The 27,691-nt window shown below is 41.2% G+C and overlaps 1 protein-coding gene across 1 annotated transcript; it reads right to left on the minus strand.

Annotated features, from left to right (window-relative positions):
• On the minus strand, positions 1–27,400 carry ZDHHC9 (zDHHC palmitoyltransferase 9). Its single transcript, XM_010968416.3, has 9 exons — positions 27,194–27,400; positions 17,153–17,313; positions 13,245–13,403; positions 8,395–8,532; positions 7,414–7,462; positions 6,533–6,635; positions 5,641–5,744; positions 5,153–5,249; positions 1–1,962 (listed from the first exon to the last, which is right to left on the minus strand). The coding sequence occupies exons 1-9, from the start codon at positions 27,358–27,360 to the stop codon at positions 1,846–1,848; spliced, it is 1,095 nt and encodes a 364-aa protein (XP_010966718.1). The 5' UTR covers positions 27,361–27,400; the 3' UTR covers positions 1–1,845.
• Positions 27,401–27,691: the final 291 nt, after the last annotated feature.

Raw genomic sequence — 27,691 nt, forward strand, 5'->3', positions numbered from 1 at the left:
TTTCCAAGGGGAGGCCCCAATGAGCCTATTTTAATAACCAAGGCTCATTTGCAATTAACAGCATCCATTTGCATAAAAACAATATCTTAACAAAGAACTTGTTCTCTTAAATTAATATAAATCCCGACCCTCCCAATCTTGCTAACACTGTATATGGCCTTAAAAGCCCTTTCTTCATAGTCCAGAATAAGGTAAACCTCAACCCAGAATGTAGTACAGATCAATGAAGGGTTTGGAAGCTCTCTCTCCAACCCAAGGGTCCCCTGGAAAATGGAAGTATGGGGAGTAACAAGCCATCCCTTCTACCCCCACCCCACCACACACCCCCACAAAGATACTCACACCCCCCATTGTGGTTCTTGAAATGGAAGGGGGAAGGAGGAGGCAGGCAGTTTGCATTAGACACAGTTTAATCACCTTCAAATAGATTAAAAGTTCTGGTTTACACTCCCCCCCCTCCCCATAAGTCATCCAGACAGGACCCTGGCTTAGAAAGAGAAAAACACAGGTGCTCTAGGAAATATAGCCACATATAATACATAAATCTTCTTCCCTGAAATAGAGCAGGTCCTGAGCAGAGCTGACTGGGGGCCACAGCCCACCCCCAGGGTGAAGTGGCTCTGGGACTCTGCCGGTGGAAGTGCTGGAAGAGCGGGGCTCGGAGGGCGCCCCCGGTGTGGTTACCAGGCCCGAGGCGGGCCAAGGCCTTGGACTGGGTTCCCTGGGAGGGCAGCGGTGCTGGGCTCCCTCCTCACTCAGCTGAGGCCTAATGGAAGTACTAGTTATCCTTTTTTTTTTCTTTTTTTTTTCTTTTTTGAGGGGACACGAGGGAGAGGAGAGGAGAGCCTCTCTGTGCCTTGGTTTCCCCATTTGTGCATACAGGGCCTCCACAGGCCTCACACAGGGAGTCTGAGGGGGTAGTGTTGAAGTGAGCACTGAGGCTTCCTCTGAGGAAAAGGAATCGCCAAAGTGCAGACTTTTATTACTGCCGTCCCTGCTCCTCATGGGAGCAGGAGTCAAAAGGACAAGAAATTAAAAGGGGCTAATGAGAGAGGAGGGAGATGAGACAGAGAGTGTGAGGGGCCATGCCATTGGCACCTCATAACTTCTTATTGAGAATGGCACAGGTATGGAAAAGTTCCTGGGTAGTCTATGAGAAATGTAAATTGTTATCTATAATGCAACTACTTACATGTATTTCATTGGATAGAGTAGGGCCCTGGGGTGTTAGAGAGTGGATGGGGGACAAAGGAGAAGCTACACGAATAAATACAACAAGTGGAAGCTACCTGCCCCATTCCTGAAAGGATTTGTTGGCAATGTTGGCACTTTGTAGCCAGGAGAATCCTTCAACCCCACTCTCCAACTTCCTCCATTCCGAAGGCCTCAAGAATCCAGTTAGAATTCCCTGGCCAAAGTTCTCTGTGACTGCCTCTGGACTCATGACATGCAGCAGCTTGAGAGGATTTGAGCCAGTCTCAAGAACCTTTAAGCCCAGAACTGGACCAGTGACTCCAAGCAGGAGAGCTGGGATCTGGAGGGAAGAGAAGGGAGTCCAAGGAGACTCCGTTGTGGCTGAGGCCATGGAAAACCAGAGCCAGGGCCCAAGGGACTCATTTGTCCAGTTACCAGAGGTGACTGACATCTTCTGCGATTGCTTGGAGTCAGTCCAGAATTTAAAAAAAGCTTGCAGCAAGAAAATGCCAGTTTGCAACTGGGTGAATAAAGACCAAAGAAAAACAGTAATAGGGACAGCTTACTTGCTCTCTGTCTCAGGTTTATCTTCTCCCCTTAAATCTCTCACAGCCCTAATCAAACACAACAAAAGTCTCTTCCATAGATAGGCTACTTCTCAGCTTCAGTCCCCTCCTGCGGGGGCTCCGGGGGCTCTGGAGGGGGCATCTCTTCGGGAGTGCTGGTGTCCTCCGGCATCTCACTTGAGCTCAGATGGTCTGTTGGGACCTGAGAAGGAAAAGATATCAAATTCAATACAAGGCTCTCCCTCAAAAGCCAAATGGAGAAAATCCATAGGCACTGAACTCTTTGTCTGAATCCATCAACCACACTGATGCTACAGATAACACAGCCACTGACACCAAATTCAGAACGAAGACTCAACTACTGTCTTCTCAGCAAAATGCAATTGAAGTTTATTTGAGTTCTATTCTTAACTGTATATCCTGGACAGATTTTCCATTCTTATTCATGATAATAATAAAAGGGACCACACATAATTACACAGACCACATTCCCTCCTTCACATCAGAATGTTATAGCATACTTGTCTAACAAGGCCTGACACAGTGGTTCTCAATTTTCTTTCTGCCCTAACATATCACTAGACTCACTAGAATCACTAGAAACAGTGATTCTAACCAAAGAGGCTAGGGTGGCAAAATCTTGAGATGGTATATCTGGTTTGAAAATGCCTCCTGAGTGATTCTAAAATACTACCCTTCCCCACATTCAACTGAGCATCATTAACCTATATTGTTATGATTTAAGATCAGAGCCATTAGAAAAATAATATTCAAAGTGGTAATAATGATATATAAACATGAGTTTGCTATACTTCAAAAAAGAACACTCAAAATTTAAGAAAGACAAAGTAATGAACAATTATCTACCTTACAAATAACAGTCACTTAAAAGTAGGATTTGATTTTAAAAGAAAGCTCCAGTCTATTAAAAATCTATTGGAACTAATAAGTAAGTTCAGCAAAGTTCAGGATACAAAATCAATGCACAAATCAATTGTATTTCTATATACTCCCAATGAACAATTTGAAATAATCTCATTTATAATAACATCAAAAAATAAAATACTTCTGAATAAATGTAACAAAAGAAGTGTTGAACTTATACTCTGAAAACTATAAAACGTTGTTGAAAGAAATTAAAGAGGACCTAAATAAATGAAAAGACAGCCCATGTTAATGGCTTGGAAGACTTAATCATGTTAGGATGATAATATTCTCCAAACTGATCTATGGATTCAATGCATTCCCCATCGAACTTCCAGCTGGCTTCTTTGCAGAAATTGACAAGCTGATCCTAAGATTCATATGGAAATTCAAGGGACTACAGCCAAAGCAACTGAATAAAGAATAAATCTGGAGGACTCACACTTCCTAATTTCAAAACTTACTACAATGCTACAGAATCCCAGACAGTGTGACACTGGCATAAGAATAGACGTATTGATCAATGGAATAGGACTGGGTCCAGAAACAAACTCTCACATTTACAGTCAATTGATTTTTGACAAGGGTGCCAAGACAATTCAACAGAGTAAGAACAATCTTCAATAAATGGTGCTGAGACAACTGGATATCTACATGCAAAAGAATTTGAATCCCCTACCTCATACTATATATAAAAACTAACTCAAAATGGATCAAAGACCTAAACATAGGAGCTAAAACTATAAAACTCTTAGAAGAAAACAGAAGCATAAATCTTCACAATCTTGAATTAGGTAGTTTCTTAAATCTGACAACAAAAGCACAAGCAACAACAACTAACAAAAAGATAAATCAGACTACATCAAAACTGGAAACATTTTGTTCTTCAAAGGACACCTTCAAGAAAGTGAAAAGACAATCTACAGAATGGAAGAGAATATTTGCGAATCATTTCTCTGAGAAGGGACCTATACAGAATAAAGAACCCTTACAACTCAACAATAAAAGACCCCAAACAACCCAATTTAAAAATGAACAAAGGCTCTAAATAGACACTTCTCCAAAGAAGATATACAAATGGCCAATAAGCTCATGAAAAGATGCTCAACATCATTATTCATCAGGGAAACACAAATCAAAACTACAGTGAGAAACCATTTCACACCCACAAGGATGGCTAGAATCAAAATTTTTGGACAATAATAACAAGTGTTGCTGAAGATATGGAGAAATTGGAACCCTCATGTGCTACTGGTAAGGATGAAAAATGGTGTAGCCACTTTGGGAAACAGTACAGAAGTTCTTCAAAGGTTAAACATAGAGTTACTACATGACCCAGCAATTTTACTCCCATGTATACAGCCAAGAGAAATGAAAACATATATGTCCATGTAAAAACTGGCATACTGATGTCCACTGCAGCATTATTCATAATCACCAAAAGGTGGAAACAGCCCAAACGTCTATCAATTGATGAATGGGCAAATAAAATGTGGTCTATCCATATAATGGAATACTATTCAGCCATATAAATGAAGTACTGCTACATGCTACAACACGGATGAACCTTGAAAATACAAAGCTAAATGAAAAGAAGCCAGTCAGAAAAGACCACATATAATACAATTCCATTTATATGAAATGTACAGAAGAAGCAAGTCCAGAGCTAAAGAAAGTAGATTAATAGTTGCCTAGGGATGGGGCTGAGGGATCTGGGGGGAAAAGGAGAGTGACTACTAATGGGTACAGGGTTTTTTTAGGGGGAAATGAAAATGTTTTAAAATTGATTGTTGTGATGATAGCACAGTTCTGTGAATATACTACAAATCAGTGAATCCTACATTTTAAACAGGGATTCTACGGTATCTGAACTGTTATTTCAATAGAGCTATTACAAAAAAAGAAAGTTCAGATAATAACTTTTTAGGAACATACTTTATAAGGCATATCTGAGCAGGACACTGGGAGAGTTTTCATAACATTTACATATTCCAGTGAGGAAGCTCCCTTCTACCAAAGTAATCACACCAGTAACTCCAACCCACTTCCCTGGCCCCTATCACAGCTCCTATAGCATTTCATGCTTCCCTCATCAAGGTGCTTTCACAACATTGACAAATAGCCTGTCTTCTTGTGTCTCATCCCCACTAGAAAATGAGCTCCTTAAGAGTGGGGGCATCGTGTGCCTTGTTCACTGGTGTATCCCTAGCACCTAACACAGTGGCTGGCACAGGATGTAGAAGAAATGACTAGATCTTTTGTTTTTAATTTTTTTTTTAGAAATGTCTAGATCTTAATCTATGTCAAGGGCACAAAGATCTTAAGGTAATGTCAGGGCAGAAGCAGAGACAAGGAAGCTGGAGTCACTGGACACAAAACTGCCTAATTATATCTCTAAGGTATAAATTTAGCCTACCCCTTCTATTACCGACTCAGTCTTAAAGTATTAAAAAGTCAGGAACACTTACTGGGCTCTGAGGCAAGAGGCTGCTACTGGTCTCTTGAGTACTGGGAGGTCGACTTCCGCTTTCCTCCAGGGGCAAAATACCCCTTCGATCCAGCACACTGAAGGAGATAGGAGAGTTAACAAAGCACTTTGCATCTACCTCTCCACTCACCCCACTGAACCTTCCTGTGGGTGCTGGAAAACGTAAACCTGCTCTTAGCAGTCTAGCTTGATCCTAGCACACATCTCCTGTCTTCCATTCACTTTTTCTTCCACAAACCAGGGAATACCATATTAAGGAGGGAACAAACAGATGAAATAAAAATGAAAGGTCATCCTTAAACAATCAGCCCATGGTCTACGGTCCACATAGATATGGCATCAAGGGACAATCCTTGGGAAGACTTGACACCAAGAAGTCACATTCAGAAGAATGCATCAGACCAGGTGACAGGATTGGGTTGAGTTGCCTGTCCCAGGAGTTCTGGGACCTTCCTGTTCACTGAGTACCTGGGGGGCAAGGGGCCACACAGCACTTCACAGCAGTTCTTCACAATGTTGCCGTGGCTATAGGGATTCTGGACACGATTCTTCCCTGTCCATGAGCCTTTGATCTGCAAGATAACAGCCAAAGCTTATATTAAACATTACGCTGAAGAAATACACACAGCATGGGAAGATGAAAAAGTTCTGGAGATGGATGATGGTGGTGGTTGCACAACAATGTGAGTGTACAAATGCCATTGAATTGTACACTTATAAAACGGTTAAGATGGTTCCTTTTATGTAATGTGTATTTTACCACAATAGAAAAAAAATATATGCATAGCCATGGAAAAATATTCACAATAGAGTGAAAAAAGCAGATAACTGAACATTACGTATCATTTCCATTTAAAAATACCTAATATATTCACATAAACAAACATGGGAACAAGTCTAGACAAGTCTAGAAAGCCTATAGATCATATCACTAACAAAGGTGATGTCTAGGAAGTAAAATTATGGGGACTTATTTGCTATTTTTTGCTCATCTGTATTTTCTGATTTTCTACAATGAATATGGGCTAATTGGTAACTTTTTAAAGGCAAAAATTTACTCAGTGCAACTGTCCCTCTCCATTCCAAGTCCAGAGGCAGCAGGTAGCTTTTAAGGACCTATGAACAGCTGAAGACCTCATGCTCACCCAACCATTCAATCTTTTCTTCCTAATTCCCTACAGGCACTCAGCTCCAGACAAAGCAGTCTGCCTTCTCTTCCACACATCCGATTTATCAATCTCTCATACCCGGTTTCTGCCTGCCTCAACCTCCCAAGCCCTGGAGACTGAGTTCTCTAGCAGGTAATTGGAGACTACGCTTTTGGTAGAAGAACACATGATAAGGAGAGAAGTTGACTCACGTCTTCATTGGTTGTCTGGTTGAGAGCCACAAGGAAAGTGTGGAATCCAGTCAGTCCCACAACGGACCAGAGTGTGAAGAAGCAAATGAGAACTTCTAGAACAGTGAAGTGATGTTAAGGAACGTTGAAGAAGCCACACCAGGGGACTTGATGCCTCAGTTCATACTCAAGGCATCAGTCACACCATCTTTACTCCTCGGAACATATATCACAAATGGCCAAGTATCCATATGTAACAACAGATGAATTCTAAACTCGCTGGCTATATCCCTTATGAAAGGTAAAGGACCTCTGTTTATTCACTACAAGTAGATCTCTAACATCTCTAGTGTATTCAAGTGTTTTTCTGCTTATTTGTCATTGGCTCTTTGAAGGGTACATTTAGGAGGAGTCCAAAGCTAAACAATGTTGGCCACCACTGCCAATGGGAAACACACCAAAGAACACACTTTATAAAAGAAAAAACTGGTGGGAAAAAACAGAGTATGATTTATAGAAATCTCATCTGAATCTCCTTTTCAGAAATGTAACTGCTGTACAAAATAAGCCTTAGCTGTAACAGGAAGGTAGGACTTCCAGTAAGTGACACAAAAGCTATATTGAGAGCAAACTGCAGCCCACTAGAGAAGTTAAGGCTGAGCCTGGGATCAGAATGACTCAGGAGGGAGGCAGTGGAGACAAGGGTGAAGGAAAGACCTCCCTTTAAGCCCTGGCCATCTTCCATTTTGGTTGCTACCACTAAGGCGACGTTTTTTTTTTTATTTTAGACGTTGGCATTCTCTGACATCTGAAAAATGAGACGGTGGAGAACCGCAGAAAGAAAGCACACTGAAAAGTAGTTTAAGAGGGCTTCCCAGAGACATACTGCCAAGGGAGGATATGTTCCAGGAGTTTCTTTCAACGTCTCCAGGAAGCCAATTTTCAAGGATTCTGTGAAATTGGGAGGAGGAGTAGAGACAAAGATTAGTAACTTTAGTAACAAATACACACTTATCCTAGTGTCGACTCACTTTCTTCCCTCCCTATCCCTAGTTACAAGCTGGCAAGAGAGAAGCCCTCATTCAGGCAAAGGACTCACACCTCCAAGCTGGTACTCCCTTGACTAAAGGGTTCACCTTTCCAATGTAGGACCCAACACTGGACTAGAGATCAGGCAGAAGCCAAGCATCCAGCTCCCGTCCCTTTTCCCTAGCCTCTAGCTACAGGCATGGAGGGGGATATTCATTTATAGATGAAAGAAATCAGAAATATCCAAGAAAAATCCTCTCTCTTCACCAATCTGTATCTCTCCATTGTTCAAAAGTCCAGCTCAGAACTCATCTCTTCCCAGGAAGCTGCCTTGATTAAGACCACTGCTTTAACTCCACATCTCATCTGCTTTTGGGCTGTTTTGTGTGTGTGTGTGTGTGCATGTGCATGTGCAGACACACAGGTGTATATTTTCTGTCTTCCAAAGTAGACCATGAGCTACTAAAAGACATTCTCTGGCAAAACCCCTTCTACCACCTGACACAAGGCAGGTCTTACAAGGTAGAGGAGAGGACACATACAGTCAAAAATACATCCCCAACCTTTGGGATCACCTCAGAAATGCCTAGTACTCTAGGTACAGACTAGTAATTGTGGTCCCGGTACCCAGCAGAGGGCCACTGAGGTGGCCAGCATACTCAGTAAGTATTGACTGATGTGAGCTGGGTTTAGAGCCCTGCTCAAGAGCAGATAGCAGTGCTCAGTTCTACTGGTCCTAAGGCGCCTTTGCAATGGTAAAGTCCCACCAGGACATGGAAGCACTCCCCTAAGCTGTCCTCAAGTCTTCTCCCACCCCCCAACTCTCTGACAATGACACTGCCCTGTATACTCACTGAGGGCCACATAGACGATGTTGAAGGCGAAGACATAGATCGTGAGGAGGGAGAGAGAAAGGATGAAGAGGTAGAAGTAGCGGTAGTTCCTCTTTCCAACACAATTCCCCACCCAGGGGCAGTGATGGTCGAAGCGCTCTGTGGGAGAAAGAGAGAGTCCAGTGCCAAAGCCTCCAAAATGAAGCACAACCCTGTCATCCACTTAATACCTAATTCAAAGACCCCTAGTAACACTGCCTACTTCAATTGTAAAAAAAAAAACACTGGTTTTTATTTCATTTTTTCACAATGTTTTCATAGCCATCTCATTTGATCCCCACAATCATCCTGGAAGTTGGGCAAAAAAAGATATCTTTTTCTCCATTTTACAGATGAGGAAACTGAGGCACTGAGGGGTTAAGTGATCTGTCTCACCACCAGGTAACAGCAGAAACCTTGCTTTTCCAAAGAAAAATCTTAGTAGGTGCATCTACTAACTACAGGAAGAACAAATAGGTGTAAATAGCCAAGGAAATTTTTGAAAAATGAGTAGCGTGGTTTTTCTTAACCTCCAGTTAGTAAAAAAAAATATAAACCTACAATACTTTAAATGGTGTGGCATAGCTCAATGGAATGGAAAGACTCTAGAATAGACAAGAATTTACAGTCTGAGAATGGCAGTGCTACAAAACCAGCGGTGAAAGGAAGTATTATTCCACAAACAACTCGGCGGCAATTGGCTACTTGGTTGAAAATAAGGTTAGATCGTTTTCCCCTCACACTATTTATGAAAATTAATTCCAGACGAATTAAAGAGTTAAATGAAAAAACAAAGTGAAACCTTAAAATAGCCATAAAGAATAGATGAACATTTGTCTCCTGTATGGAGAAGGACTTTCTCAGCATAAAAGTAAAGGAAGAAAAAAAAGTAAAGGAAGAAAACATCAACAACAAAGAAAAATAGATTTGACTCCATACACTTTAAAAAATATTTCATGTATGTTAAAAATACTATGAAGAAAGTTAAAGAGAAAAAAAATCCAAAGGAATGTATGTAAATTTTGTAACTCAGTCTAAGAAGTCCTTACAAATCAATAACAAAATACAAATACTCCTTCAAGAAAATAGTCAAAGGCAAAACAGCTAATAAATACCATATAAACAGATATTTAAATGTTTTCAGACTCACTAATAACTCTGCAATACTGATACAACGATAAGATACCTTTTTGCCTATCAAAATAAGAATAAAAAATAATATCCAGGATAAGTGAGAATGGGGTAGAATGTACACTCTAATACACTGTTTGTAGGAGTATAAATTGAGAGAACCTTTCTGGAAAGCAATTTGGTCAAATGTATCAAGAGCCTTAATAATGCTTATACCCCTTCAGCAGAATAACTCCATTTTCAATAATTTCTCATGAAGAAATAGAGATGTGCACAGAAATTTAAGTTCACTAATTTTTATTAAAATTTTTATTGTGGTAAAAGATATAAAACATACAATTTGCCACTTTAACCAATTTTAAGTGTAAAATTCAGTGGCATTAATTACATTCACAATGTTGTGCAACCATCACAACTACCTATTTCCAAAAATGTTCATCACCCCCAAACAGAAATGCACTACCCATTAAACAGTAACTCTCCATTTTCTCCTTTTCCCAGCCCCTGGTAACCTCTAATCTTCTTTCTGTCTCTGTTAATTTGCCTATTCTAGATACTTCATTTAAGTGGAATCATACAATATATGGCCTTTTGTGTCCGGCTTCTTTCACTTAGCACGCTTTCAGGCTCATTCATGTTGTAGCATGTACCAGCACTTCATTCCTCCTTATGATTGAATAATATTCCATTGTATGAATATACCGCGTTTTGTTTATCCATTCATTTGTTGATGGACACTTGGATTGTCTCCATCTTTTTTGCTTATTATGAACAAGGCTGCTATGAATACTGATGTACAAGTATGTTTGAGTTCCTGTTTTCAATTCTTTTTGGTATTGTTATGGACAGAATTATGTCCCCCTACCAAATTCATAGCCCTAATCCTGAATGTGACTGTATTTGTAGACAAGGTCTCTAAGGAGGTAACTAAAGTCAAATGAGGTCATAAGAGTGGGGCCCTAATCAAATGGTATCCTTACAAGAAGTGCGGAAGCACAGAGAAAAGGTCCTCTGAGGACATAGCAAGAGGGTGGCCACCTGCAAGCCAGAGAAGCCTCACCAGAAATCAACCCAGCTGGCGCCTCGATCTTGGACTTCTAATCTCCAGCACTACAAGAAGATAAATTTCTGTTACTCAAGCCATTCAGTCTGTGGTATTTTGGTTATGGCACCCCAACCAGACTAACGCAGGTATACACCCAAGGTTCCAGGGTTGGAATTGCTGGGTCATATAATTCTATGTTTAACTTTTTTGACGAACTTCCAAACTGTTCTCCACAGTGGCTGCACCATTTTACATTCCCACCAGCAATGTATGAAGGTTCAAATCTTGTCACGTCCTTAAATTTAGTAATTTTGATTGCAGCGTTATAATAATGAATAAAATGGAATTGTGAATAATATCTACTGGTAGGAGACTGCCTAATTAAACTAGAATATAACCATATGATGGATTATGCAGTCATTAAAAATAATATATTCAAAAAACATTGATTAAAGATGCAGAAAAATGCTCAGGATATAACGTTAAGTGACAAAGGCAGGACTAAAAACTCTATTATGTGTGATCCAATTTCACATACAAGAGAGAGACTAGAAGGAAATATAGCAAAATGGAGAGTAAGTTTGGGATTAAGTTTTATTTACACTTTCTGTACTTCCCATATTTTCTACAATGAACATGTACTACTTTAATGAATCATAAAAGCACAAAGAATAAAATACATCATTTTTAAAGCACAGTGAGCCATGTACCAACCAAAAAATAAGACTCTAAGAATGGTGCCTCTTCTGGTTAAAGGGCTACAATATATCTTTGCAGAAAAGGGAAGATAGCCTTACTATAAGTAAACTTACCATATAAAAAAAATCGGAAAATGTAGATTTATACAGATATATTTTTACCGTATTATAAATCACATCTTTTTCTGATAATACAATACATACTCATTGTAGAAAACTTGAAAATAATGTTTTTCTAATGAAGGAAACAAAATCACTTATAACCCCACAACCTATAGATAACAAACAATAAGCATTCTGGAGTACCTCCTTGCATATTTCTTTATATATACTTGTATTTTTAAAATGTGTAACTGAGATCACACTATAAATACAGCCTATCTTCTATTTTATTTCATTTAGCTTTCTGGTATGAGTTTTTCTCATAAAAGTCTACTGTATGAATGTCCCACAATTTATTTGACCATTTATGTACTGGTGGACAATTAGGTTCTTTCCAATTTTTCATTATGATAATAATCTAGAGATAAATACATCCATACATAAATCTTTCATCACATCCCTGATTATTTTCTTGGGCTAGATCCCGAGAAAGTGAGTCACTGGCATTAAAGGGTATACATGTTTTAAGGCTTTTATGAATCTTACTATGCTGCCTTCCAAAAAGTTTGTTCCAATTTACACTCTTACCAGTGTAAGATTAAGCATTATCAGGTTTTCCTTGCTAATTTTCTAGATTAAAAAAGATCCTGTTTTAATTTTTATTTCTTTGATTTTTCAGTAGAGATGAACATTTTTACTAAGTAATTGCATTTCCTGTTTTATCTGCTGTCCATATTTCTACTGAAATGTTAGTGCTTCTTTTTTTAAAAAATCAATTTGTATGCATTCCTTATAGTTAAGAATACTAATAAAGAGAGGGAACTCTTTATGAAAACCTTCACATCACACTTTCTTGAAATATCAAGTTTCCTGGCTCATTTAAAATGACTTTCAATTTATAAAAATCCTATCTACATATAGCTTTTTACCATATAAAGTAAGATACATCTTCCCAACCTTAACCTAAAAAGAACTGGCTAATAAGAGGAAAGCAATGTACTCAGGCGTGCTCCGTGGCGTATATAAAGAATGCTGGAAGGATGCCCGTTGATAATATAAGGAATTGCACATACATGCCTATCAATAGACATATTTACTGCCTGTCTTTTTCTCTTTTCCAGGGTTCAGCATAAATTAGGCAGTGATTACAACCAAGCCACATATATGCAGATAGAATCACAGACCCCTGTATTATGCACACATACAATCGCCACCCTTGCAGCAGAAGCAGAGAAAGAAGAAATGAGGGTTTTGGAATCAGACCCATTCCAGCTTCATCTCCTACTAATTATATGAACTTACACAAAGGTGCTTCACCTATTTCCTCATCTGTCAAACGGGGATACTGCTTATCTTATGGGGTTCTTACAAGTCTTAAATGAGAGAAAGGGATAGCACTTAGCACAGTGCCTAGAATATAACAAGAATTCAATAAATGCTAGCAATTTTCTTCTTAGGAACACTACTTACTTAGCCCTTCCTTCCCCGATACTGCCCTCCAGTGGACTAGGAGTCTCCTCCCCCTATGTAAGACAGGTTCCACTGGAAACAGATCCAGTAGAGGAAAATCGAGATTTGAAAAACAAGTAAAGTTTATTTCCTCATTTGCCAAAGAGGTTGTTTTTTTAAATTTTAGACTAGAATATATTTCAATTACGATCAGATCTACGGTAGTACACTGATTGACAATTGTTCAGAACCTTGTTTCCTATCTAAAGTTTCCTAACTAAATCTAGCTTATTTCCTATCTAAATCTATCTTCCCACCCACCACTGATTTTTCCTGAGAAGAATCACCCTGACCCTCTTCTTTAACTCAGCCTTTCCCCCAGAGAAAATCTCTTTGGTTTTACTCACCCACACAATTGTCACAGATGCTGCAATGAGAGGCCCGGGGAGGCCGGAAGATCTTGCACGTGTAACAGTATTTCAGTTTCACAATCTGGTTGTTTATCTGGAAATTCTTGATACGAGGGGGTGGTCGCTGGCCTTGGGGCACCGCACCATTGGTAGCTTCTGTAGATCAGTAAAGATAGATAACGTCACTGTTAGCCATTATATGAGCCCAAAAGTCTCACTACCTCTACAAGAGCAATGGGAGTAATCAAAAGTTCCCTAGGACCACTGTCTTCTCCAGACTGGTATTTTTAGACTAGACTCTCACCATCACAGAATATCCTCCCAAAATTCCACCGAGTGCCATGCAATTATTTTGTGTACATGTGAAAAAGTGTTTCTTCAAAATTTTGGCTGATTACAAAGGAAAACATTCATAAAAGAAGAAATACAAATGGCTAAAGAAATATGAAATGAAAACATCCACTTTCCTGATAATCAAAGAAATAAAAATGAACACAAACACACTATTTCCACCTCTTATATTAACAAATATTAAAAAGAATAAAAATACCCAGCGTTAGTAAGGATGAGGAGAAGGTATTTTTATACATTACCTGTAAGCAATATGACAGTGACTACCAAAATTTTAAATATGTGTACTTCTAGGAACTTACCAAAATTACAAAGAGACATACAGGATATTTGTCACAGAGTCCCTTTTAATAGTGAAAGACTGAAAATAACCTCAATGTCATAATAGGAGGTTGGATAAGCAAATTATGATACATGCAGGGGATGGAATATTATGTAGCCATTTTAAATGATGTACACATTTTAAATGACACAGGAAAATATTCATGACATATTGCAAAATGAAAATGTACACTAAAAAAGAACACGTACAAAGGATTTTATCTTGCAAAAGTAAAATACAGGCATGAAAAAAAGACTGGAAATACTTAGAATCAGGAAAACAGTTACTTAAAAATAGGGGTAATATATGTTTATTGTAAAACATTTGGAAAAAACCCAGAAAATTTAAATAAAAGACAAAAATCACTGACAGTCTCTCAATTCAGGGATATTTATGCATTTTGGTGTATTTTCTTCTGTCTTCTCTTAATAGATAAACAGTCATGATTTTTTTAAAATTTGAGATTATATTATAAATATAATTTTATATCCTGTATTTTTCACTTAACATTATACAGTGAGCATTTTCCCATGGTTGTTATTTTCTGAAAACATCATTATTGGCAATATAATATTCCATCATCTGCATGTGCTGCAATTTATTTAACCATTCCATATTACCGGGCATTTAAGTTGCCTCTGGTATTTTGCTATTTAAATGATGCTGTATGCAAAAACTTAAAACATTACAGATGAAGGTTAATCCCCTTTGATCTCCACCGCAATCCTAATTCCCTCTTCCTTTCCCAAAGAATATGTTCACATGTTAAAATTAATTTCTAAAACATCAAGAAAAGAAGAAAAACATGTTAAAGTCTGAGCAGTAATATATGAAGTTGCCGGCATTAATAGCTAGGAAAAAGGAAAAATGATGCATTAAAAATCCTTCCACAGTTATTTGTGAAAATCTCTGATTATTTCCTTTACTAACCCTGAGAGATGTGGAATTACTGGGTCAAAGGGTATGAACCCTTAAAGCCCATATTACTTATTGCTAAACTGCTTCCCAGACAGATTGTATCAATTTGCACACCCGCCCTTCTGCAGCATATGAGAGTGCCTGTCTCATTGCACCCTTGCTGTGCAGAATAATTCTAAAAACAGAATATTTTTTCAATTCACTTTGATTTTAAAAATATCTGCCATATGGAACTTTTTTCCTTTTTTTGCGGAGTGGAGTGGATGCTGTGAAATCAAACAATAACAGTGTGTCACAAGTCTTAAAAGGATGAGGATAGCTAGTCCTTAGAGGATGATAGAAGTACCAGCATGTACTTTAACATTCCTCTGCAAGTGCTTTCCATGAGGGCACCTGGGAGATAGAGTTCACGGCTCACTCTCCCCATGAGGCGCGCTATGATGCAAGGAAATCATACGTCTTCTCTCCCCCAACCAGCCCCGGCCCACAGCATATCCCGTACAGGGCTGAATCTAAGTTGACAGAAACTTGCTAACAAAAACATACATATGAACTCAAGAATGCACTCTTCTATTGAGAGAAACATGCTAAAAGCAGAGGTCACAACATGACAGCTCGAGCCGGGGCCTAGGCCCAGTGATCTGGCAAAAGAGAGCTAACCTTGCTAACAGCCTGCTGTGAGACACAAGATAAAGTCAAGGCACTGCCTTGACCTTCAGTTCCTCTATATGTGAATGGAAAGGGGATGCTAAAGGCATAATCCAGACGGAGAAAAGACAACACTCATAACTATCCCTTCCTATCTTGTTCCTAACTAGCCCAGGTCTCCCCCAAACTTCAGCTGTGCCAACACACTTCACCTCTGTTTCCTGCCCACAATTCCTTCCTTACCTCAATCCCTAAGCAGTTTGAGCTCAGATGTAGACAAACCTATGTCCCTTTGGTGCAGCTAAAACAGGCCAAATTAAAAAAAATCCACTAAGCTGAAGAGAAACACAGCTAAATAAACGAAAGAAATATGAAATCTTGGAGGCTTTCAAAGCACCCTAAAAGAGTATCAAATTAACATGTTGTACACCTTAAACTTACACAATGTCATTGTCAATTATATCTCAATAAAGCTGAGGGAAAAAAAGAAATCAAGTAGAACTGCAAGAAAATATTTCTTTGACAATAGCATTCATATAAACATTAGGGATAAACTCAATAGGAGAAGCATAGAAATTAAAGAAAACTATAAAAATTTTATTAAAGGGTATGAAATTCAGTCTGAAATTATAGAAAGATGTACAATCTTCTTGGTTAGGCACATAATAATTATACAAATGTAAATTCTCTCAAAAATAATATATAAATGTAATATAATACCTACTAGAACCTCAATACATTTGTCTTTTTAAGTAAATAAAATAATATTAAAATCTAGGCAAACAAAAACAACAACAAAGCACGTAAAAGAACAAAAAGCTAACCACAGACTGGTGCTCCACTGGCACAGCTGTTAGTCTTCCAAGTCCTGGGTCCCTGTCTTTTACTCTATGTGGATGCTGACTCTAGCTACTTGGGTACCAGATTCGAGAACAATTTAGGTAGGCACTGTTGCTGGATCTGGTGGGCTCCCAGTCCCTCCCAGTCCCTCCCAGTACTGGCATCAGAGTCTTCTTTCCCAGTATGAGCTCCCAGGATATCCCCTCCTTGAGCCCTGGGATGTTCTGCTTCAATTCATGAAGGCACCCTGGCTCCTGGGTATTGTAGCATTTTACCTCTGTCCCAAAGGACCCTACCCTGAGCTGCAGACTGCACTGTAATGAGTCTGTAACTACTCCCTTTACCATTCCTAGAATTTCCAATGGTTCCTGGCACCACAGTGGTCCCTTCTCATCTTGTGTATCCCCCTAAAGCAGGAATTCTTGGTTAGGAACCCATGAATGTGCTTCAAAAGATCCATGAACCCCTGAAATTACACACAAAATTGTACATACGTGACGCATATAAGAATATTTTTATGAAGAGAAGGTTTATAGCTTTCATAAAAAAAATCAAATGAGTTGATGACCCCCCCCAAATTTTTTTTTAAATCCTCTCGGGAATAGTGCCGAAGGACCTTGGTAACAAATCCCTCCTGAAATGCAACCCAACACAGGGAAGCATGAAGCTCACATTATTCACAGGGTGGTCACGACCTCAAATTCAGGATCTTAGAGGGAAAAGGCTAGAAGTGACTGTTAATCTGCAACTACTATTAGGATTCCATTCCCTTACCAATCAAAGCCACCCACTGCACAGCATACTGCCAGCTGGTTAGAAAACTCACCTATCTCCATTTCTATGAAAGCTGCTTCATCCGGCAGGGCCCGAGGGATCACTCCAGGGTCACTGAAGCTGGTCCTCAACAGTGTAGCCATGGAGAAAAGGAAGAGCATGGCAGCGAACACAGGGATGGCAGGAGACAGCTGGACAGCCAGGTAGCGGCATCTGAAGAAAGCAGGTTAATTAAACACTTAGTTATTCTGACCCTATATTGACCTCAAATTGTTACCAGTATGTGAATCTGGTCTCTACAACAAAATCAGCAGTATCTCAAGGGCAGAGACCATATTTTTTACTTCTTTCAAAATACTGAAAACTCCTCACACATGGTCCTATACATACTAGCAGCTAAACAACTACTTAATTGATTGATGCCGCCTATAACACACAGAAGATAATATCAAGGGACCTTGGCTACTCCCAAGCCCAGAACCCAGTCCCTCCTGTCAGCCTGCTGGGAGCCCCATCTCCCTGTGCCTGGGCAAAGGCTCACACCTGTTAAGGTCAGGGACGCAGCTGAGCCTGGACTGTACACACTACAGGTTGCTCTCACTCTGGGAATGTCTAGAGCTTCTGGTACCCACTCATCTGGTACAGGCCTGAGCTCGAGGAGAAGGAAGAAAAGTTGAGGACTCGTCATGAAGCAGAGTCCCAGTGTCAGACAGAGGGTATGCCCAGGGTGCTTCAAGGCCAGTGAAAAGCTTCAGGGCTGCTGACTGACTCTGCAACATCCACTTGTTCCTCCTCCTTCTTCAGTTAGCTCAGCCAGTAGGTGACTAGTGATCACCGGCAAGAGAATAAAAAAATTGGATCTCCTTAGCATCCCTTCCCAACATCATGTTAGGTCCCCTCTTTTCTCATAATTCATTCACCTGGAAGGCGGTTCCTCTTTCTCTCTGGATATCCCAGCTCTACTCATCCTTCAGGTCCAGAGCCATCAATGTCCTCACTGTCATCATCACAATCACAACCCACTGAGCACATACCACATGCCAGGCATTGCACTAAGCTCTCTAGATGCAAGATCTCATCCATTTCTCATCCTACATCTATGAGGTTGAGTCTATTATCCCTATCTGATAGCTGAAGAATCTGGGATTTATGAGGTCTTGCCTCCTCCAAAAGGCCTATCCTAAACCGCACGAACCTCTCCCTTCTCTACCATGTCACAGTCTTGTATTGTTTCCTAGCTGTTTTTCACTATGTTGACCTTATGTCCCCCAAATGAACTTTATAAGAGCAAGAACCCTGTCTCTTGGGAGTGGGAATGCCTGGGTTTGAATTCTGGCTCTACCAGCTCCCAGCTGGGTAACTTAGTTAACTTCAGGCTCCTTAACTGTGAAATGAGGATGGTAATAGTATTTCATAGGGTTGTTTGTGCTTCAAATGCATGAATATAAATAAAGTGCTTAGAACTGCCCTTGACACATAGTAAATGCTAAGTAAATGTCAGCTATTAACATTATCATCATGGTTCTGTATCTCCCAGAGCCTAATACAAGTATGGGAACTAAGACGTTATCAACAAATACTTGTCGAGTTGCGCTGAATTTCAAACCAAAAAAATGGGAATATGTGATGAGAGTTATCACTGGTGTATTTTTACTCTCCTCCTCCTGAGGCACATTTCCTCCTTGCACACAGAGATCCTCTCCTGGAGGCAGACTGTAAGTGCGTGAGCAAGGACCAGAGGAACCACGAAGAAAGTGAGCTAAGGTAAAAGGCCTACCTCGTTGGCTCGGGGATTAAGCAAGCTGCTGTACACTCAGAGCAAATGTTTAACCCTGGGTTACCTTCGCTGCAGGTTCGGAACAATCCCTGTGAGAGCCTCCCCCTGCCGCCTCACCACACGCACGACTGCATGGGGGGTGCAAACTAACTGTACGACTAGGCTGAGCAGTTTGTCATGAAAGCGAACGTAGAGTGAACTTGCAAAATGACTTTTGTGGCTTTTTGTTTGCTTGCCTGCTTTTTTTTTTTTTTAACAAAATCCTTGGTCTTAGTTTGCTTTTGTCTGATTTACTTCCTTCTCCTAAAAGACAAGGGTAGGTGCTGGCTAACTGAGTTCAGGGTAATTAAGGTCCTTGTATATCACCAGCTTGTAGATTACCTCCTTTTCCACTGTTCCCTTTCACTGGTACAGATAATCAAGAAGTGAATTCAGAAATGAAAGTCACCTCCACTTATTAGGGACCCAAAGGACACAGGAGAAACACGAGGCTCCATTTCACAAAGAAGCCAAGTGAAATTACCACACTAACAGAAAACAGCCATCTTCCTCATCACTCAAACTGCCCTGGCTGTAGTCTCCAATGAAAAGCCTTAGGAAAACCAGAGCCATCTGATGGGCCACCAAAGGGAGTTTAAATTGTTTTATTAGCGGGAAAAGATACAGAGAGAGTAAAACACACACACACACACCCCACACACATTAATGTTGTCCCCATGCACAGAAGGACAAGCTTAACTAAGTCCCATTAAGTCCCATTCCGACACCTGCTTGTTGACGGGACAAAAGACAACTTAGATTTCAATTATGCTACGCCATCAAGGATAAAGGTCTCTGTAATCTCTACACAGACTGTCTTCTGCACCTGCTAAAACAATCCACTCTGTATGTCAACAAGTACACAACAGGCCCATTGTATTGTTCTCCAGAGACGAGGCTACTGGCAGCCAGTTGTCACTAGTGAGTGGGTGTGGCTGGGAAGGCAGATGTGGGACCAGCAGGCCTTTCTACCCCGAGTAAAAGGAAACTTAGCCAGAGGCTAAGACCACTGTGAACTACAGCCCATGTGTCTGTCTTTAATAGTTATGATCAAAAATACCCCCACCCCAGGTTAGTTCCCTAATTGCAGTAAGCTAGAGATCTGTCTTGGAGAGGAATAAGCTATGTGAAGATTTGGTGGTAATTCCCACCAAAATCAACCTTCAAGTCAGGAGTAACCTCAAACATCACTAATTTGTCCCAGTGAAAGACTGAATTTGTTGTCCACAAATATAAGCTGTTTTTGAAATCCCGCAGTACTTTCCATCTCTATCACTTCTTGGAATGATGATACTCTTCCTGAAACAGAACTCTCCTTTGTCTTCCGAGTACCAAGAGGCCTTCCCCCTTCCGGGGGGTTAGAAGTTGCTTTTCTCCCTTGTGAGCTTTATAAATGCAACCATGTCCCCACTAAGTCTTCATTTCTGCCACCTGAAGAGACATGATGGTTTTAAGCCATTCTTTACCGACCTATTGATTGGACTAGACGACAGGACTCTCACACATCTCATGGGCCACATGGTGGTACTGACCAGCAGTAACCAGCAGTGCCAGGCTGGGCTGTGTGTCATGTCCCATCCCCCATTCCTAGCACGCTAGTTGGTTGGAGAGACAGTGATAATGACACAGACTTCAATTCACATGAAAAAATTCAAGAGATTCATGACTGGAGCTAGTAAGAAACCAGACAGCTTTCACGGCAGGGCCGCCTCATAGACCAGCAGTGTGGACTGGTGTTCTATACTCTGCTTCTAAGTCTCCCTAATAGCTTTCTTGTCATGTTTTTTGGTTGTTGTTCTTTTATCAGTGCAATCAATCAGCCAATAAGTATTTATGGGTCTAACAAATGAAGAACAAGAGAAATAGGAGTTAATTTTGTTGGGGAAAACATAACTAACATATGAAACAGCTAAATAAGGTAAGACTAATAATCAAGTGTTTGGATGGTGATTTGGACACTAAGGACTGTAGTGGTCAGAGAAGAGCTCTCTTGGGAAGCTGGTGGCTGCTTGAAACTGCTCCCATAGCAGCCATTCTGGGTGGCTTTAAGGAAGAGCTGTGCTTGGAACAGCAGGAAGGGCCCAAGGATTAGAGCCCCGCAATGGCCCTTGATCCCACATAATAGAAATAAGCCTTTGCTATAAGTCCTCCCTGACATAGATGGCTGTCTGTCCTCTCACATACTACCTACCTCTAGAGCTTAGTCATCGTGTAGAACCACCCATAAGACTGGTTCAAGATTCTTCTGATGATACTCAGAGTCTGATAAGAGGGAAAAAACTTCCTTGGACACAAAAACAGAATTTAAAATCAGTTTCCAGATTTACTGCTATGTGAAGGTCAGAGGAAAATGCATAACCCTGTTTTGCTCCAGTAGCAATGGGGAAAATCAACCAAACAGGAACACTTTGAATTTGGAGGCAATCAGCCATCCTCTCACTGAGGAAGGCTGAAATCTCTCCAGGCAAACCTGCTAAATAGGTTTGGCAAGTTTCAGTTATAATAACAAATTTCACATTTCAATTATAACATATTTCAAATGTAACAAATAACAAATAACAAAGTTCAATTATATTATCCTCTTGCACAAGAACTTAGAACGGTTCCTCCCTGCTGGATATTAAATCCGAAACTCCTCAGGCCAGTATTCTGAGACCCTCCATTAACTGGCCTTATCTAATCACCATCATAAGGTTCTTGTCTTCTCATTGCCCCATCCCAGACACATCCCCCTCGTTACCCTGAGTTCACTAGCCACTTTTTATTGCAAGAGGCATAAGGTGCCTCCTTTGTTCTTAAACACAATACCGGCTCTGGCATCTCGGAGGAGGAAGAGTTAGGACTCCCCTCCTTCAACAAACATCTCAACTGATGTCAGCATACTAGGGGACATCCCTGTTCTTTGTGCTCACTTTTCCCAAAATAGAAGATCACTATGCTCAATTAAGACTTATTCTCAGAAGATGGAGACTGACGGTGTGAAACTTGTTACCACAAAAGGTAGTAGAGGCTGAACATATACCGATGAATTCTGAATGACAGAACCATAAAGAATTGTCAAGGGAAAACACACTATTTCAGGAGACATAACCCAATCCCTCTCCAGGGGATGTGCTTTATCAGAAAGTTGCGTTTAGCTAAGTACTGTAACAGATTGGTATCAAAGAGGCAACTATGCCTTTCTAAAACTGTCATTTGATTGGCCAAGTCACAGACAGAATCTTGGGCTAGAAAAGCACCAGACTGAACCTCCATAGAGCAATTCTCCAGAGAATGCTCTCTTGGTTAGAGATCATGATAAAGTCACTTTCTTTCTTCCTAATCTCACCTAAGGAATTCAGAAACCTGGACCTTGTCACTAGAGACATGTATATTCTGCTGTGTCACAGTCTGGCTTTGGTCTGCATAGCCCTGTGTCTCCTCAAACCTGGTAACTTTGTGTTGTCAGATTGCCTCCTTTCTTCCGCCTCTCCATGGGGACATGGTGCCCCTTACATCATGATCACCCACAGAGTAACAGGGCAGAGTGTACACATCACTTACTTTTCCCTCAAGCCCTCCCCATCCCGGCAGCAGGGACGAGGAGTGGCTACAGAGGTGATGAGCCCTCGTAACTCACAAGCTTGCTTTCTAAGCCCACACTTAGAGATGGGCTTCTTTGTTCCTGTTAAGGCTACCAGAATGCCATGCTAGAATGCTGTTAGTGTTCCACAAAGATGCCTTCGTTTTCTGGGAACATGAGCTAAGGGAAGCCAAAATAACCTAAAGTCCACCAGGTAACACAAACACAAACTAGCAAGAACCCAGAACATGCTGGTCCAACATCTGGCACTGTGCACAGCTTTAGTAATCTGAATGTCTTCAGGATTCTGGATTCAAAAGGTAGCAATAAGATGAAGGGTCGTGTTGTATAGAGGCACTGGCTGGCCAACAGATCTTGATGAAATAACCCTACTTCGATAGACTTGGTTTCCTCACCTGCGAAATGAAGTGGCTAGTCTCGAAGGCCCCTTTTGGCTCTACCACTCTATGATTCTGTCAGTTAAGACTGTTACATTTTAAGTGCATCCAGAATGTATCAATTCAGCAGTATTTACTGATCACCTACTTTATGTAAAGCCTGGCAGAGGGCACTCTGGGGGCCACACAGACATAGAAGATAGTCCCTGACATTGAAAGAGCTCAAAGTGTAATAAACACAGAATGCAGAAATATAAGAAAGGTCATATAATTATGAGTTAGATGACTGGTATGTACAATTAGTCCCACGAATACAGAAATTACTAGAAAAGTTTCACAAAGGAAGACTCAAGAAAGGACTTGAAAAAGAGGTAGAATTTGAATAGGCTAGAAGTGGAACAATTACTAAGCAGTGCTACAAAGCTTTTTTCAGTTCATCCAATTCAATGACTCCTCTGTACATCAGAAGCACCCATGAGGGTCAGTCCAACAGGGTTTGATAGTGCCTTGATATGATTTCCTCTATATACAGCACAGTGAGGCAAAAACACAGACCAGAGCAGCAAACTACCTCTACTTCAGGGGTCGAGAGTCACACTGTCATTCTTGCCACAAGAGAAGTCTCAGGATCTTGACCCCACCAGTGATCTGGTCACAAAGTTAAAAGACACAGCTAGGAAGCCACTTCCAGGGGACAGTGCACTTGGTCCTCTCCCCAGGCTTTATCAGGAAGTTGAATTTGACTGAATACCACAATAGCCTTTCAGTAGCTGGACAGCTCACAGGTTGTCAGCGTTGCTCTGCTGTAGTGTCCTGACATTCCCGGCCAAGCTGCTGGCTATGTGTTTATCACACAAGCTGGACAGAGTTTGGGCAGAAAGGACTGAGACTAGTTCATGTGCTCAAAGCTGAAACTGGCATACACACTCACACTTCCTAAATCCTACACCCTAAGAACAAATTAGGAAATTCTTTTTTTTTTAAGCATTGTAAAATTTACACTCTGCTTCTAAATTCAAATACATTTACTGTAGATACAGTTCCATTTAAATACGGCTACCTGCTGGTAATCTTCTATCCTCTCCTTTTCTTTGTGTGTATTTCAATCTTCCAGACAGACACAAGACTTATATTAGATCAACAAGATTATACTGTATAGCACAGGGAAATATATACAAGATCTTGTGGTAGCTCACAGCGAAAAAAAATGTGACAATGAATATATGTATGCTCATGTATAACTGAAAAATTGTGCTCTACACTGGAATTTGACACAACATTGTAAAATGACTATAACTCAATAAAAATTGTTATTAAAAAAAAGAATTATATACAATTTCAGACTCTCAGAGTTGCAAGAGGCTTAGTGATAATCTAGCCCAATTTCCCATCCTGGGCAGGAATCCACTCGGTGACAGCAGCCCTGAGAGATGGCTACTCAGCTTCTTTGGAAACACTTCTAACAATGCAGAGCTAACTAGCTCCTGGATAGACAACCTTTTTTCATTTTACGTATTCAGCCTACTGTCTGTCCACTAAAAATTACAGGTCCCTCCTTTGAGAAGTCTAAATGTGTAAAGGCAAAACCCCAAAATAAAAAGACGTCCACTGGCACTACTAACACTGCATGTTTTTCATCAAGGGGCGCCCACATGCCTGACCAGATTTCTCAAGCCATCTGGCCAGCCCAGGGCTGTGCCATAGGCAGCTATAAATCACCTCGCACTTGTTCCTACGCACCTGCTGCAAGCAGGACCCTGTTACTAAAATGCAAGTCCAGATGTGCCTCAAGATCTGGACTTTTTTCCTCAAGACCAAAATGCCGCAGCCAGAGGATGTGCAGGCTATGCTCCCAGGCAGTTTTAAGAATGAAAACAGCCCTGTGTCACTGAGGGTTCAGTCGCCCTCAACTGCCTGAAGGCAGGGGGCTAGATCAGCTGACTTCCTGAGGTCTCCCTAAGTTCTAACACTAACGAAGAAGCCCATATTCTGCTCCCAATGCTATCCCCCACCATGCGGTTGGTAGTAAATTATAGACCCCAAAGAAAAAGGTCGACCAGAAAGACTTCCTTCCCCAGAGGCATGCTGGTGTCCTTTGTACAGCCTGGCATTGGTGAGGCAAATCAGCCACCACCTAGAGAGCCTGTGTGTCTGCACATGACAGACAGACAGACAGACAGACAGTCACGCATATGCACACTACTTATTCACAAACACAGATTCCACCATTCTCAGTAAAAAGGATTCATCGCCAGGGTCCTCTCCCCTTTGGTCAGATGCAGACTTCCCCATTCCACTCCTCAGCTAACACGGTTACTTCCTTCTCCCCTCCCCCCTTCCTACTGCCTCCGCCAGCCCTTCTCTCAAAAATATTTACTCTACCACACAGACCGCTGAAACTCAGGGAAGTTTACAAACAACCTCACCCTTCATATCTGAGGGCAAAGCACAAGAAATAACTTGGCAGAAAAAAGTCATTTTGGTAGAAAACCCAACCTGCCTCAGTCAAAAAGTAACTTGACTGATTATAAGCTTCATGCCACAGGCAGTTTTCTTCAGAAGCCTTCAGGGCCTAAGTGGAACAGATCCAAATCAGACTCTGTCTGGCTCCCAGATACAAAAAGGGCCGAATGTCAGTAGCTCCAAATTTCAAGTTCCCTTGGCCAGTCAAACCAGAGGCTTCCTGGGTCCAGAATTACCAGCTCACTCAGGGCCTAGAAACAAATCTCATCTCTGTTTTGAATGGTTCCAACAAGAAAAGTTTAACCTTGATGGGGAGGGGGTGTTGGTGGGTGGGGAGTGGATGGGGGTGGAGTAGTAAAAAGAGCCAGCCATTCAGCAGGAGAAGGAGCGAAAGAGAGAATGAGAGAGAGTAGAGCTCAGCTCTGCACTTCCGAAAACAAGCAAGGCAGGAATGAAGCAAAGAAAACTTGGAGAGAAGGGTGGAGAGAGGGGAAATATTTTTTAAATGTTATGCATATGCCTGCCTGCTTGCACACGCTCACTTGTACCAAACACAAGAACACACACACACACTTAGCCATGAACTCAGACTAGAGAGCAGCTAAGAAGCCATCATCAACCTGCCTGACTTTGCCAAAAACTTCACAAAGTCGGCAGCATCAGCAGCAGCAGCAACAGAAGTGCCTTTGACAAACAGGTCCTCCGATCTGATCTTACTTTCTTAGCCGTGTTGTAAAGTGGGTCCCCCTCTCCCCCTGCTGTTACTCAAGCCAGCTGCAACCATCAAAAAGTCTGGCACGGTAGCCCAAAAAAATCACTCTTAACACTGGGTAAGCCTGAAGCCCTTACAGAAGAACAAAAATGAGCCCCAAGAGACCAGAGCTCATTTTAATTACCCATGAAATGCTGGTCAAAGAGCCCTCTCCTCTGTCCCCTGGCCACGCCCCACAATGGGCGCTCCATTTCCAGGTCACCTGAGTACATGAATTACAGCAAGCTCATATCAGGTGGGGCTCACAGTCTACACACACCTCTTGGCTCCCCAAAGCCTTCCTGGTAATAATCCCAAACCAATTAACACTGCTGTCATCCCTAGAGTGTACAGCATTCTCAGCATACCCAGGAGTCATGCCACAGCACCCTAGAATCCAACTGGCCACCTCCCTAGAGTGGTGACCTACACAGACTTCAGACAGTGGCTGTAGTACAGGGTATTACATCACCGAAAAAATAACTCCAAGGCTGGTATTCGGCACACACAGAATACAGAGTTGTTTATGTTGAGCGATTTTGAGTAAAAGAAAGAGCAACTCACATTTAATAAGCTCATATGTGCCACACACGCAGCTAGACTGGCACAGCTGAGGCTGGAACCAATCTGCAGGTTCCCAATTCAGTTGGATTTTCAATTTAACAGCTAGCTAAGAGCTGAGCCCTCAGGAAATAGGACCCAGAGTAACAGAATAGGTGAACATCATGGGGTGGAGTTAACGACCATGAGGAGTGTCCCCAGGCTCAAGAAGGGTGGGGAAGAAGCAGCCTGTCACTAAGCGCCTAAGGAAACTACTGAAAAGGGGAGGTGAGTAATAAAGACAAACTCCTTTATTTCCCAAGTGTTCCGGGTTGGCCCCAAATCAGTGCTATAAAATTGGTATCAAAGGATTTGGTCTTTTTCGGAAGCACATACTCTGCTATAAGCACAAAACAATGAATTCAGTCAGTATGATCTATAGACATTGCTCAAGAGGACAGTGACAGCCATCCAAGGACTGTCCAGCAACTCCCCAGAAAGAAGGTTCTTCCCCTGGTCCCAAGGAAACCATAATCATGCAACTCTAATCAGTGGAAACTCACTCGAAGGCGAAGAAGAGTGTGCACGTCCCCAGGATGAGGAAAAGGGTCAAATAGAAGATGCCCTTTTGCCGGGCCATCATGACGCGGCCATCACAGCAGAAGGTGTTCCTGCCCGGGAGTTTCTCCCATTTCCGTGTCACCTTCTTTCTCACCACCATCACAGACATGATTGGAATTCCTGGTCCAAAATGGATTTTGATTACAAGAGATAAGAAACAGAAGCAGAGCCCAGCTTTGAAATCACGTTGCCTGCTATTGCTGCGGCTGGGTCAAACATCATCAAAAGTCCAATCTCTGACCCTAAGAAAAAGCACAAAAAGAAAAAGAAAATGAGGCAGGGACACAAAAACGTAGTTCGATCTTCCTTTCCCAGAGGCAGAAAGATGAGCACTGCCTGAAGGGGTGGGGGTAAAGAAATGGGAAAGTTTATTTTCAATCTGTTTTTGTCCCTTAAAAGAAGAAAAGGTTAACGGTTCTGAAAAAGAGAAGGGGGCTAGC

The sequence above is a fragment of the Camelus bactrianus genome, chromosome X (assembly GCF_048773025.1).
Source record: "Camelus bactrianus isolate YW-2024 breed Bactrian camel chromosome X, ASM4877302v1, whole genome shotgun sequence".
Lineage (NCBI taxonomy): Eukaryota > Metazoa > Chordata > Mammalia > Artiodactyla > Camelidae > Camelus > Camelus bactrianus.